Source organism: Pseudophryne corroboree, chromosome 6 (assembly GCF_028390025.1).
Source record: "Pseudophryne corroboree isolate aPseCor3 chromosome 6, aPseCor3.hap2, whole genome shotgun sequence".
Lineage (NCBI taxonomy): Eukaryota > Metazoa > Chordata > Amphibia > Anura > Myobatrachidae > Pseudophryne > Pseudophryne corroboree.
In genome coordinates, this window is record NC_086449.1 from 732,828,533 (window position 1) to 732,843,751 (window position 15,219).

The 15,219-nt window shown below is 47.5% G+C and overlaps 1 protein-coding gene across 1 annotated transcript in view; it reads left to right on the forward strand.

Moving 5' to 3' along the window:
* PWP1 (PWP1 homolog, endonuclein) overlaps positions 1-15,219 on the forward strand; it is a 248,794-nt gene that overhangs the window by 79,263 nt on the left and 154,312 nt on the right. The window contains exons 4-5 of the mRNA XM_063928458.1: positions 13,545-13,630; positions 14,682-14,778. Coding sequence (XP_063784528.1) covers positions 13,545-13,630; positions 14,682-14,778 — 183 coding nt within the window. The remainder of the gene's footprint in view (positions 1-13,544; positions 13,631-14,681; positions 14,779-15,219) is intronic.

Consider the following 15,219-nt stretch of genomic DNA (forward strand, 5'->3'; position numbering starts at 1 on the left):
AGGACCGTTCGTCTACCCGGACTTACGGCGGCTTCGTTTGACGGCATGGAAGTTGAGTGGAACATCCTAGCTCACAAAGGGCTTTCCAAAAAAGGTCATTGCCACTATGGTGCAAGCCAGAAAACCTTTGACGTCAAAACACTATCATCATATCTGGCGGAGATATGTCTCTTGGTGCGTGGAACGCACATATCCCTCTGCAGAATTCCACTTGGGAAGGTTCCTACGTTTCCTGCAGGCTGGAGTGGATAAAGGCTTACATCTGGGATCCATTAAGGTCCAGATTGACGCTCTTTCCATCTTCTTCCAGACCTTCTTGCAAGGGGTGCTTCACATACAACTTCCATTCGTGCCGCCTATGGCACCTTGGGATCTGGATGTAGTGTTACGCTTTCTACAGTCCTCCTTGTTTGAACCTCTGACGATGGTAGAAGATAAGTACCTCACGTGGAAAACTGATGTTACTGGCCCTGGCTTTTGCTAGGCGTGTCTCAGAATTGGGGGCCTTGTTGTGCAAAAGTCCGTACTTGGTCTTCTACGAGGACAAAGCGGAGCTCAGGACTAGACAGCAGTTCCTGCCGAAGGTGGTCTCCGTGTTTCACTTGAATCAACCTATTGTGATTCCGTCCAGTTCTGGCACTTCTGCGCAGAAAAAGGGTTGCCCTGCTTCAGAGCAGTCCATTGCTCGTTGGATTAGGCTTACTATCCAGCAGGCCTATGCGTCGGCAGCCTTACCTGTTCCACAGTCCCTGAAGGCCCACTCTACCAGATTGGTGGGCTCTTTCTGGGCGCCTGCCCGTGGAGTCTTGGCCCTACAACTATGCCGAGCTGCTACCTGGACGGGGAAGAACACCTTTGTGAAGTTCTACAAGTTTGATACCCTGGCCAAAGAGGATACCCAGTTTGGGCAGGCGGTGCTGCAGATGTCTCCGCACGTTCCCGCCCATTCTGGAAGCTCTGGGACATCCCCATCATTACTAATTCTGTCCCTAATATCCCTTATGGATGCTAGAGAAAATAGGATTTTAAATACCTGCCGGTAAATCTTTTTCTCGTAGTCCATAAGGGATATTGGGCGCCCGCCTCTATGCGGTGACTTTCTGCAGGTTCTCTGTTATGTGTTCCTGTTCAGCTGTTGCTGTTAATGTTTCCAGGCGTTGCTGGCTAGGTTATATGTTGGTGTGCTGGTGTGTAAATCTCACCACACTTTTTGTTGTTATGTTCCTTCTCTCAAGTATGTCAATCTCCTTCGGGCACTGTTTTTTACCTATAACTGACCTGTAGGAGGAGGCATAGAGGGAAGGATCCAGCACACCCAGTTGAAGAAATTTAAAGTGCACTGGCTCCTTTGGACCTGTCTATAACCTATCGTACTAATTCTGTCCCCAATATCCCTTATGGACTACGAGAAAAGGATTTACCGGTAGGTATTTAAAATCCAATTTTTTTTTTAAACTTTACATTCCTTTTAAATTTAACCCTTAAGAAATAGTGCCACCTGGTGTTTTCCTACCGTTTGTAGAGTTCCCCATATATTGAAAACTGCAAATGCCTAGAAAGGGACTATTTGCATTCCAAAATGGGAGTTAATCTATTGTATAGATGTTAAAGGAAAGCATTGAGATATGAACTTACTCCATCTGTATATAAGTTGATTTTTAAAAATGTTTTTTTTTTTTTGTAAAAGCCTTTACTGTAAATGAATGCAATGTAAATTATACAAACTTGTGATTTGTTTTGTAGTTTTAGATTTGTTAGGTGACAGCTGTCACTCATAGTAGCGCTAGCTCAAATAACTTGTAAAGCCCTCTGCTAGGGCAATTAGGTTAATAAAAGGAAACAAATTTGTAGGAGCAAGGGTACCGCAATAGTAATTACAGTTTAATCAATTTACATTTGCCACGTCAGCTTGTGAGATGAGACAATTTGTCAGGATTGATTAGAAAGAATTGATTTGTCAATGATACATGGTCTAGAGCAGAAGGCCTTAATCTATACTGCTTGGTTTGCAGAAGATCTGTGTAATAAACAATTACTAGCAATTTACACTATATGGATGTATCCAATTTGTGCAACTTTTGCTAGGTACAATTTTATGTATGTATTTTTTTACATTCCTTTTTTTTTTTTTCATTTGCCTTTACTGTGTGCTGGAGGAGGTGTTTACTTCTAGGATTCACGCAGAGTATCTGTAAAAGCTACTGGTGTTGCTGTATTAGCCAATAAATGTAAATATGAAGGTAGAAAATCCCCACCAACGCATATGTTACAGTGGCTTTGTATTGTGCCAAGACAAGGGTAGTCATCCCATTTCCCTTTGTACATGTATGGCAAAACAGTGATGAGATTTGTAGTTTTTACAATGTCCAGAGAGCCAGGGTTTGCCTATCATTGATCTAAATCAAGTCAGATCTGTCATCGGAGCCATGTAAGGATCACCCAGTATAGGCCAAAGCTGCCCTGGTTGTGGCAGTCAGTTAGCTGTGCCTGAGTGATGTCACTGTTTCTTAGTGAATAGACAGAGTAATTTGCACTAGTGTTGGTATTTATACTTGAACATTTATAAATGGTACAGGATGTCTTTTCCTATACGATAAGCTTGTTCTGTATTTATGTTTCCAAAGTCAGTGCTCCCAAAACTTGCTTTATTTTTACAATAGTAATGAATAGTAATAGGGCTGCATGATGGAATGGGATCAGTCCGAAATCCCGATGGATGGCGTCCCGGCGGTCGAAATACCGACACCGGAATCCCGACCAGCAGAATCCCGACAGGGGTGGTGAGCGGAACGCAGCTCCTTGCGGGCTCGCTACGCTGCGGGCACGGTGTCTCGCTACGCTCGGCACACTATTTTATTCTCCCTCTGTGGGTGTCGTGGACACCCATGGAGGGAGAATATGTCAGGATTGTGCCGGTCGGGATTCCGGTGTCGGTATTTCGACCTCCGGGATTCCGTCCAGCGGGATCTTGACCGCATCCCGATGGAACAGAGGTCAGCATTGTTTCCTCAAAGCACTGAGCTCATACAGTAGGTTCGATTCCTACCAGGGACTTATCTTGTAGAGTATGTACATACGTGTCGTCTTACATCCTTGCTGCAGTCACGCTAAACAGCCCTGGAAGTCGCACACAGAATATAGGCATGTTGCACATAATTTTCATCAGCAGAAGCTGCTTGTGCGTCCTGTTACATTACTTTACGTCTAAGATGTATTTTCACAGGAAAAAAACGATTGACGCTACCGAGTCATAGGGCACTCAAGCGTTTTGTGTAACGTGACTTGTAGCGCACAGAGCAAAGATGTAGAGGACACATCTGTATGTTCTTTCCATGTATATGCGTGAGTTACCTCCAGCTCTCTGGTTTCCTCCCACAATTAGGAATGAGGAGAAGAAGGAATGATGTGGAGGGTCTCTACATGGCATAGTGTGTATAATGGGCTCTACATGGCATAGTGTGTATAATGGGCTCTACCTTGCATAGTGTGTATAAGGGACTCTACCTGGCATAGTGTGGATTAAAGGCTGTACCTGTCATAATGTATATAAGGGACTCTACATGGCATCATGTGTATAATAGGCTCTACTGTGGCACAACATGTATAAAGGGCACTACTGTTGGACGTAAGGTGTTTAAGGGGCACTACTGTGAAGCAAGGTGTACAAGGGGCACTACTGTGCGGTGTAATGTGTAGATGGGACAATACTGTGCCATGTAATGTGAATAACAGACACTACTGTGACGGTTAATGTAAATTGGTACTATTCTTTGGCCACTCCCCTTCCCCATGCACAGCGTGTCAAAATGTCTAGTCACGGCTCTGGTGTGCATTAAAATAAGAATTTACTTACCGATAATTCTATTTCTCGTAGTCCGTAGTGGATGCTGGGGACTCCGTCAGGACCATGGGGATTAGCGGCTCCGCAGGAGACAGGGCACAAAAGTAAAAGCTTTAGGATCAGGTGGTGTGCACTGGCTCCTCCCCCTATGACCCTCCTCCAAGCCTCAGTTAGGATACTGTGCCCGGACGAGCGTACACAATAAGGAAGGATTTTGAATCCCGGGTAAGACTCATACCAGCCACACCAATCACACTGTACAACCTGTGATCTGAACCCAGTTAACAGCATGATAACAGCGGAGCATCTGAAAAGATGGCTCACAACAATAATAACCCGATTTTTGTAACAATAACTATGTACAAGTATTGCAGACAATCTGCACTTGGGATGGGCGCCCAGCATCCACTACGGACTACGAGAAATAGAATTATCGGTAAGTAAATTCTTATTTTCTCTGACGTCCTAAGTGGATGCTGGGGACTCCGTCAGGACCATGGGGATTATACCAAAGCTCCCAAACGGGCGGGAGAGTGCGGATGACTCTGCAGCACCGAATGAGAGAACTCCAGGTCCTCCTCAGTCAGGGTGTGCCCCTGACCAAGTATCAGCTCGGCAAAGTTGTAAAGCCGAGACCCCTCGGGCAGCCGCCCAAGATGAGCCCACCTTCCTTGTGGAATGGGCATTTACATATTTTGGCTGTGGCAGGCCTGCCACAGAATGTGCAAGCTGAATTGTACTACACATCCAACTAGCAATCGTCTGCTTAGAAGCAAGAGCACCCAGTTTGTTGGGTGCATACAGGATAACAGCAAGTCAGTTTTCCTGACTCCAGCCGTCCTGGAAACTATATTTTCAGGACCCTGACAACATCTAGCAACTTGGAGTCCTCCAAGTCCCTAGTAGCCGCAGGTACCACAATAAGCTGGTTCGGGTGAAACACTGACACCACCTTAGGGAGAAACTGGGGATGAGTCCGCAGTTCTGCCCTGTCCGAATGGACAATCAGATATGGGCTTTTTTGAGACAAACGCCGCCAATTCTGACACTCGCCTGGCCGAGGCCAGGGCCAACAGCATGGTCACTTTCCCTGTGAGATATTTCAAATCCACAGATTTGAGCGGTTTAAACCAATGTGATTTTAGGAATCCCAGAACTACGTTGAGATCCCACAGTGCCACTGGAGGCACAAAAGGGGGTTGTATATGCAGTACTCCCTTGACAAACTTCTGGACTTCAGGAACTGAAGCCAATTCTTTCTGGAAGAAAATCGACAGGGCCGAAATTTGAACCTTAATGGACCCCAATTTGAGGCCCATAGACACTCCTGTTTGCAGGAAATGCAGGAAACGACCGAGTTGAAATTTCTTCATGGGGCCTTCCTGGCCTCACACCTCGCAACATATTTTCGCCACATGTGGTGATAATGTTGTGCGGTCACCTCCTTCCTGGCTTTGACCAGGGTAGGAATGACCTCTTCCGGAATGCCTTTTTCCCTTAGGATCCGGCGTTCAACCGCCATGCCGTCAAACGCAGCCGCGGTAAGTCTTGGAACAGACATGGTACTTGCTGAAGCAAGTCCCTTCTTAGCGGCAGAGGCCATGAGTCCTCTGTGAGCATCTCTTGAAGTTCCGGGTACCAAGTCCTTCTTGGCCAATCCGGAGCCACGAGTATAGTTCTTACTCCTCTACGTCTTATAATTCTCAATACCTTGGGTATGAGAAGCAGAGGAGGGAAGACATACACCGACTGGTACACCCACGGTGTTACCAGAACGTCCACAGCTATTGCCTGAGGGTCTTTTGACCTGGCGCAATACTTGTCCAGTTTTTTGTTCAGGCGGGACGCCATCATGTCCACCTTTGGTCTTTTCCAACGGTTCACAATCATGTGGAAGACTTCCCGATGAAGTCCCCACTCTCCCGGGTGGAGGTTGTGCCTGCTGAGGAAATCTGCTTCCCAGTTGTCCACTCCCGGAATGAACACTGCTGACAGTGCTATCACATGATTTTCCGCCCAGCGAAAAATCCTTGCAGTTTCTGCCATTGCCCTCCTGCTTCTTGTGCCGCCCTGTCTGTTTACGTGGGCGACTGCCGTGATGTTGTCCCACTGGATCAATACCGGCTGACCTTGAAGCAGAGGTCTTGCTAAGCTTAGAGCATTGTAAATTGCCCTTAGCTCCAGTATATTTATGTGGAGAAAAAACTCCAGACTTGATCACACTCCCTGGAAATTTTTCCCCTGTGTGACTGCTCCCCAGCCTCTCAGGCTGGCCTCCGTGGTCACCAGCATCCAATCCTGAATGCCGAATCTGCGGCCCTCTAGAAGATGAGCACTCTGTAACCACCACAGGAGAGACACCCTTGTCCTTGGAGATAGGGTTATCCGCTGATGCATCTGAAAATGCGATCCGGACCATTTTTCCAGCAGATCCCACTGAAAAGTTCTTGCGTGGAATCTGCCGAATGGAATCGCTTCGTAATAAGCCACCATTTTTCCCAGGACTCTTGTGCAATGATGCACTGACACTTTTCCTGGTTTTAGGAGGTTCCCGACTAGCTCGGATAACTCCCTGGCTTTCTCCTCCGGGAGAAACACCTTTTTCTGGACTGTGTCCAGAACCATCCCTAGGAACAGCAGACGTGTCGTCGGAAACGGCTGCGATTTTGGATATTTAGAATCCACCCGTGCTGTCGTAGAACTACTTGAGATAGTGCTACTCCGACTTCCAACTGTTCTCTGGACCTTGCCCTTATCAGGAGATCGTCCAAGTAAGGGATAATTAAGACGCCTTTTCTTTGAAGAAGAATCATCATTTCGGCCATTACTTTGGTAAAGACCCGGGGTGCCGTGGACAATCCAAACGGCAGCGTCTGAAACTGATAGTGACAGTTCCGTACCACGAACCTGAGGTACCCTTGGTGAGAAGGGCAATTTGGGACATGGAGGTAAGCATCCTTGATGTCCAGGGACACCATATAGTCCCCTTCTTCCTGGTTCGCTATCACTGCTCTGAGTGACTCCATCTTGATTTGAACCTTTGTATGTAAGTGTTCAAAGATTTCCCATTTAGAATAGGTCTCACCGAGCCGTCTGGCTTCAGTACCACAATATAGTGTGGAATAATACCCCTTTCCTTGTTGTAGGAGGGGTACTTTGATTATCACCTGCTGGGAATACAGCTTGTGAATTGTTTCCAATACTGCCTCCCTGTCGGAGGAAGACGTTGGTAAAGCAGACATCAGGAGCCTGCGAGGGGGAGACGTCTCGAATCTCCAGTCTGTACCCCTGGGATACTACTTGTAGGATCCAGGGGTCAACTTGCGAGTGAGCCCACTACGCGCTGAAACTCTTGAGACGACCCCCCACCGCACTTGAGTCCGCTTGTACGGCCCCAGCGTCATGCTGAGGACTTGGCAGAAGCTGTGGAGGGCTTCTGTTCCTGGGAATGGGCTGCCTGCTGCAGTCTTCTTCCCTTTCCTCTATCCCTGGGCAGATATGACTGGCCTTTTGCCCGCTTGCCCTTATGGGGACGAAAGGACTGAGGCTGAAAAGACGGTGTCTTTTTCTGCTGAGATGTGATTTGGGGTAAAAAAGGTGGATTTTCCAGCTGTTGCCGAGGCCACCAGGTCCGATGGACCGACCCCAAATAACTCCTCCCCTTTATACGGCAATACTTCCATGTGCCGTTTGGAATCTGCATCACCTGACCACTGTCGTGTCCATAAACATCTTCTGGCAGATATGGACATCGCACTTACTCTTGATGCCAGAGTGCAAATATCCCTCTGTGCATCTCGCATATATAGAAATGCATCCTTTAAATGCTCTATAGTCAATAAAATACTGTCCCTGTCAAGGGTATCAATATTTTCAGTCAGGGAATCCGACCAAGCCACCCCAGCGCTGCACATCCAGGCTGAGGCGATCGCTGGTCGCAGTATAACACCAGTATGTGTGTATATACCTTTTTAGGATATTTTCCAGCCTCTCAGCTGGCTCCTTGAGGGCGGCCCTATCTGGAGACGGTACCGCCACTTGTTTTGATAAGCGTGTGAGCGCCTTATCCACCCTAAAGGGTGTTTCCCAACGCGCCCTAACTTCTGGCGGGAAAGGGTATACCGCCAATAATTTTCTATCGGGGGAAACCCACGCATCATCACACACTTCATTTAATTTATCTGATTCAGGAAAAACTACAGGTAGTTTTTTCACACCCCACATAATACCCTTCTTGTGGTACTTGTAGTATCAGAAATATGTAACACCTCCTTCATTGCCCTTAACATGTAACGTGTGGCCCTAAAGGAAAATACGTTTGTTTCTTCACCGTCGACACTGGAGTCAGTGTCCGTGTCTGTGTCGACCGACTGAGGTAAATGAGCGTTTTACAGCCCCTGACGGTGTTTGAGACGCCTGGACAGGTACTAATTTGTTTGCCGGCCGTCTCATGTCGTCAACCGACCTTGCAGCGTGTTGACATTATCACGTAATTCCTTAAATAAGCCATCCATTCCGGTGTCGACTCCCTAGAGAGTGACATCACCATTTCAGGCAATTGCTCCGCCTCCTCACCAACATCGTCCTCATACATGTCGACACACACGTACCGACACACAGCACACACACAGGGAATGCTCTGATAGAGGACAGGACCCCACTAGCCCTTTGGGGAGACAGAGGGAGAGTTTGCCAGCACACACCAAAAACGCTATAATTATACAGGGACAACCTGTATATAAGTGTTTTTCCCTTATAGCATTTTAATATATATATACATATCGCCAAATAAGTGCCCCCCCTCTCTGTTTTAACCCTGTTTCTGTAGTGCAGTGCAGGGGAGAGCCTGGGAGCCTTCCCACCAGCATTTCTGTGAGGGAAAATGGCGCTGTGTGCTGAGGAGAATAGGCCCCGCCCCCTTTTCGGCGGGCTTCTTCTCCCGTTTTTCTGAGACCTGGCAGGGGTTAAATACATCCATATAGCCCCCAGGGGCTATATGTGATGTATTTTTAGCCAGAATAAGGTACTATCATTGCTGCCCAGGGCGCCCCCCAGGGCCCTGCACCCTCAGTGACCGCTGCTATGAAGTGTGCTGACAACAATGGCGCACAGCTGCAGTGCTGTGCGCTACCTTATGAAGACTGAAGTCTTCTGCCGCCGTTTCTGGACCTTCACTTTTCGGCATCTGCAAGGGGGGTCGGCGGCGCGGCTCCGGGACGAACCCCAGGGTGAGACCTGTGTTCCGACTCCCTCTGGAGCTAATGGTGTCCAGTAGCCTAAGAAGCCAATCCATCCTGCACGCAGGTGAGTTCACTTCTCTCCCCTAAGTCCCTCGTAGCAGTGAGCCTGTTGCCAGCAGGACTCACTCAAAATAAAAAACCTAACAAACTTTTACTCTAAGCAGCTCTTTAGGAGAGCCACCTAGATTGCACCCTTCTCGGCCGGGCACAAAAATCTAACTGAGGCTTGGAGGAGGGTCATAGGGGGAGGAGCCACCTGATCCTAAAGCTTTTACTTTTGTGCCCTGTCTCCTGCGGAGCCGCTAATACCCATGGTCCTGACGGAGTCCCCAGCATCCACTTAGGACGTCAGAGAAAAGGGGTTATTAAGCCTGGCACGTAGATGCATATTACTGCCCAAATCCACAAGAGCAGTGAAAACTATGCAACAATGTACTCCCTAATATGATGGGTGTCTGCTAGAATTCAATAAAGTGTAGTTGTTAGCCACACTGAAAAAGTAAATAGAACTATAATGATAATTACCGGCGCCTACTAGTGCTCAGCAGTAGTGCTAAAGTACCAAAGTGCAGCCAATAGATAAAAAGGCTGATCTTTCAATCTTTCAGTCTTTTGACTTCTCAAGTCCATATAGACAGTACAGTAATGTATAGATGGAAAAAAACACAACATATATTGCATCAAGGTGCATATTTCTTATACTCATGTGTGAGGTTTAAAGCTTGTATAGAACATCCAATATTTGCTTATAACACAGGCAGTGTCGGACTGGGGCATAAAGGGCCCACCGGGGGAATGCAGTGATAGGATCCCATACTTAGGGGTGTGGCCAGCTTACAAAGGGTGTGTGGCCAGCCTCCACAGAGGCTTGAAATACACTATAATATAGTGCAGTGTAATGCAACATGTCTACCATGTATAATAGAAGTGCACAGTCTGGAACCTGTTCCCTAGAGGAAGGAGTGGGCCCTCAGGCAGTGGGGCCTACCGGTGGTTTCCCTGGTACCCCTGTGGGCCAGTCCGACCCTGAACACAGGTTCAAATTAGGAATATGGAGGCAGATGTATTATGCCTGGAGAAGCGATAAAGCAGTGATAAGCTGAAGGTGATAACGCACCAGCCAATCATTACAGGAGCTGATTGGCTGGTGTGTTATCACCTTCCACTTATCACTGCTTTATCACTTCTCCAGACTTAATACATCTGCTCCATGAATCCTAAAGTGTTTTACAAAGTATAAATAACCGTTAAGTTGTTGTTGTTTTTTTTTAAATAAAATAACAAGCAAAATGTATTTGACACTTAGATAATAGGATATAGCAGCAAACACTAATAGGTAGAAAAAGTACAAGCAAAGCTAATAATAGAACTTATTTGTCCAATAAATGGAGTCTAGGTAACAGATGTCCTGACGCCTTACCTCTGTTTATCAGACTTCTTCAAGGCTCCCACTCTTGAGAAGTCAGAAGATTCAAAGACTGAAAGAAAAGCCTTTCTACATTGTGTATTGTTTGCACAGTGGCACTTTTTCACTACTGTTCTCAGCCAAACAGCCCATCTTGGCACTCCTGGTCTCGTGGCAATCTTCTACCATCGTGCGTTGCTTTTGCTTTTTGTTTGCCGAAAATGCATCTTATGCCTGGTACACACTAGAGCGATCTCTGGCTGATACAGTACAGTATGTCGTTTCCAGCCAAATCGGAACAACATATTGGCCAGATCAAGTAGTGTGTACCCGTGATTTGTGCACACCTACAGTCGTCAACATTTTTCTGTTTGGTCTGCGCCGCTGCAGGGTTAACCAGAAGACATTGCTAACGATACCATGCTGCCGAGTGCAGCATAACATCCTCTGTCCATCCGTCGCTCTGCCAACCCCCTGCATTGGCAAGTGTGTATTCACTTGCCGATGCAGGGTCCCATTGACCGATGGATTAGCTGGCGTTCTGATGTGTAGCCAGCCTTGTCGCACCGCAATGCTACTAGGACGTACGAGGAGAGTTTGCTGATTAATTTGATATATGACACATCTGTGTGCTTCTGAATCTCTGTGCCTGTACACAAAGTGCTACAATGTAGCAGCCACATCTCTTTTCCAATACTGGTTCTGTTCTGCTCTGTATACAGACTGTCACACACAATATACTAGTGTCATATATCAAATTAATAAGCGCAGTCTCCTCGTTAGCAGAGGCGTAGCTAGGGTTTTCGGAGCCCAGGGTAAGATGGAAAATGACCCCCCCCCCAAAAAAAATAAATAAAAAAATAAAAAATAAAAACACAAAAAGAAGGATGTGCGCGCGTTGAAAAAATGGGCGTGGCCACACACCAGAAGGGGTGTGGCCACGCTCCAGAAGGGGTGTGGCCACTGAAAATGGTTCACGGTGCCAGTTACATTGCCCCACAGTGCCAGTTACATTGCCCCACAGTACCGGATACATGCCCCACAGTGCCAAATACATTGCCCCACAGTGCCAGATACATTGCCCCACAGTGCCAGATACATTGCCCCACAGTGCCAGATACATTGTCCCACAGTGCCAGATACATTGCCCCACTCAGTGCCAGATACATGTCCCACTCAGTGCCAGATACATGTCCCACTCAGTGCCAGATACATGTCCCACTCAGTGCCAGATACATGCCCCACTCAGTGCCAGATACATGCCCCACTCAGTGCCAGTAACATTGCCCCACAGTGCCAGATACATTGCCCCACAGTGCCAGATACATTGCCCCACTCAGTGCCAGTTACATTGCCCCACTCAGTGCCAGTTACATTGCCCCACTCAGTGCCAGTTACATTGCCCCACTCAGTGCCAGTTACATTGCCCCACTCAGTGCCAGTTACATTGCCCCACTCAGTGCCAGATACATTGCCCCACTCAGTGCCAGATACATTGCCCCACTCAGTGCCAGATACATGCCCCACACAGTGCCAGTTACATTGCCCCACAGTGCCAGTTACGTTGCCCCACAGTGCCAGATACGTTGCCCCACAGTGCCAGATACGTTGCCCCACAGTGCCAGATACGTTGCCCCACAGTGCCAGATACGTTGCCCCACAGTGCCAGATACGTTGCCCCACTCAGTGCCAGATACATTGCCCCACTCAGTGCCAGATACATGCCCCACTCAGTGCCAGATACATGCCCCACTCAGTGCCAGATACATGCCCCACACAGTGCCAGTTACATTGCCCCACAGTGCCAGATACATTGCCCCACAGTGCCAGTTACATTGCCCCACAGTGCCAGTTACATTGCCCCACAGTGCCAGTTACATTGCCCCACAGTGCCAGTTACATTGCCCCACAGTGCCAGATACATTGCCCCACAGTGCCAGATACATGCCCCACACAGTGCCAGATACATGCCCCACACAGTGCCAGATACATGCCCCACTCAGTGCCAGATACATTGCCCCACTCAGTGCCAGATACATTGCCCCACTCAGTGCCAGATACATTGCCCCACAGTGCCAGATACATTGCCCCACAGTGCAAGATACATGCCCCACTCAGTGCCAGATACATGCCCCACAGTGCCAGTTACATGTCCCACAGTGCCGGGCCCCACTCAGTGCCAGTTACATGCCCCATTTGGTGCCAGATACATGCCCCACTGTGTCGCCGCCGCCCCCCCCGCAGTCACTTAACAGCCGCCTTGTTGTTGATATGTGAATGTGAGGGGAGGAGAGCGCAGCGCAGCGCCTCTCCGTCCCCTCACCGCTCCAGGTCTCCGGCGGCTGTCTGGCGCCGGTTCGCTAGCCAATCAGGAGCTGGTCCGCAAGCTCTGATTGGCTAACGCCGGAGACCGGACACAGCAGCGCTGCTAGCACCGGCGGTGAGGGGAGGGAGAGACGCTGCGCTCTCCTCCCCTCACATTTAGGGTTGACGGGGGCGAGTGGGGCATGATGCCCTGGCCGCCGGCGGCGCCCCCCTCTCCTGGGCCTGCCAAGGCGCCCAGGGCATGTGCCCCACTCGCCCTACCCTAGATACGCCTCTGCTCGTTAGTCCTAGTCGCATTGTGTTGTGACATGCATTTTCAGAAAAAAAAAGATGCATGGCACCTGGCAGCTCGTTCATGCCAGGCATCTCACGCAGCATGGCGTATTGGGGCTAGATGTATGAGGATGCATCTCTATGTATCTTTAGAATATATGGGTGTTTTAGGGAATATAGATTATAAATTCCAGTGAAGCTAATGTAAATAAGAAAATATTCTCTGTACAGCTGGGTACACAGTGAGGCGATGTGTAACCGGCCGATATATCGTATCCGCAGTTCACATCAGAGCTATGTAATGAAGGACAGAATGATCTGTCGTTCCGTCCTTCATTACACTGCACGGCGCCGCATGCGATATCATCTGGTTGGCTGGTTGTTTTATATTTTGTGTCTGGCTTGACCCGAGTCATGCTCGTAGAATGATATTAATGTATTTTTATTCTGTTCTTCTTAGATGTAGGAAATCTCGGAGATAGTCTTGCTGGACTCGCAGTATATTGCAACAGTGACCAAGATGCTTACATCACTCTAAAAGATACCGTACGTATACTTGTAAACTGCTGTTCCATTACAGATCATGGCAACCAAAGCAACACATAAAAATAAAACACTGAATTTGCTTACCAAATCTTTATCTCCATAAACATAAATAAAAATGTTACAATGAGCTATTATGTTTAGTAAATAGCTACGATATGCACCTTCTGTATAAACTATAATGTAAATGATGAAAATATAAAAAAATAATATATGTATATTTAGTGTTCCTTCTAGAAAATGTAGAGGGCACGGTGCCAGACAGAGGGGGCACATGTGTGCACGCGCAGCCGAAAAGGTGGCGAGGCCATGAAACGTCATTTAAGTGGGCGGTGTGGTCCGCAGACGTTATTACAGGGGGCATGGGTGGCCGCCGGCGTCACTGTTGGGGGCGTGCCCAGCACCTACGGAGGTGCTGGGTTTCTCCTAAGCTCTCTCCCACAGCGTGAATGGATGCGCATGGCATCTTTACACGCTGGGAGGGCAGGAAGCGGGCGGCTGTTTTAGCAGGGTGCCGTAGAAAGGACGGGGCGGATTTTACCCTTAAAAAATCGGGCAGGGCGCGGTGCCCTGCTAAAACAGTATAGCGTGAATACTATATATTTATTGGGTGGAAGGAGCAGCCCTAAGTCGGTGAAGAACCCCTACAAGAGAATGTGTGTACTAATATGTAAATACATTGATCCTGGTTTCTTTGTTTAACTTTAAATGCTCATCCATACAACGATTGAGCCCTGTAGTTTGGCAGGGTACTTGCTGAATAGTAGCATTAACGAGTGCTCACAGCGAAATGAGAGATCATCATCTTCCCACCTCCTCTCAAATAATAATACTGAAACGGGGGCTGTCGTCTGTGCTGAAACTTCTCCTTGGACAAATATTTGTGTACTTGTATTCCTGCTTTGTGATACTGTACCGCTCTGTCTGTGTGGAAGCCCTTTTTTATTACTCGAGTTCCAAAGTGATAGCCACTGTATAAATACATGTTCATTATAATAATTTGTAACTGCATTATTGTTTGGTCCTCAAATGCCTTCTTCTCATGTTATTTTAGGAGCAATATGAGACAGAAGATTTTGTTATTACGTCCACTGATAACCTTGTGGTTTGTGGGCGGGCAGAGAAAGATCACTGTAATCTTGAAATTCACGGTAAGCAAGGATAATTGATCTGTATTGTGCTTTTGATGTATTTTAAAGTTCAGCAGTATTAAAAATCCTAGGACTGTCTTCATTATCCTACTCTATAAAATAATACCACTAAAGTAGCCGAAGAGCAGAGTTTAGCTACAGAGACACGTTGCAAAGTGAATGTGTGGCAGTTTACATGATAACAGTGCACCTTTCTTTTAAATCCTATCATTGGGGGTTTAACACATCCTCTGGCTTCTAGTAATTATTACAACAGACTTTATAAGGCAGAAACCATTAATGGGAGCTTCACATAGCTGATAGCCTACTGTGAGGTCCAAGTGACACACCACAGTGTAGGGGAAATATAGCCATTCGGTATTCCGGTGGTGGGGATGTTATCCCAGTCAGACTATACACAGGCTGATATTAGGTGTTCTCCAAGTTGCCCTCTAATTATCT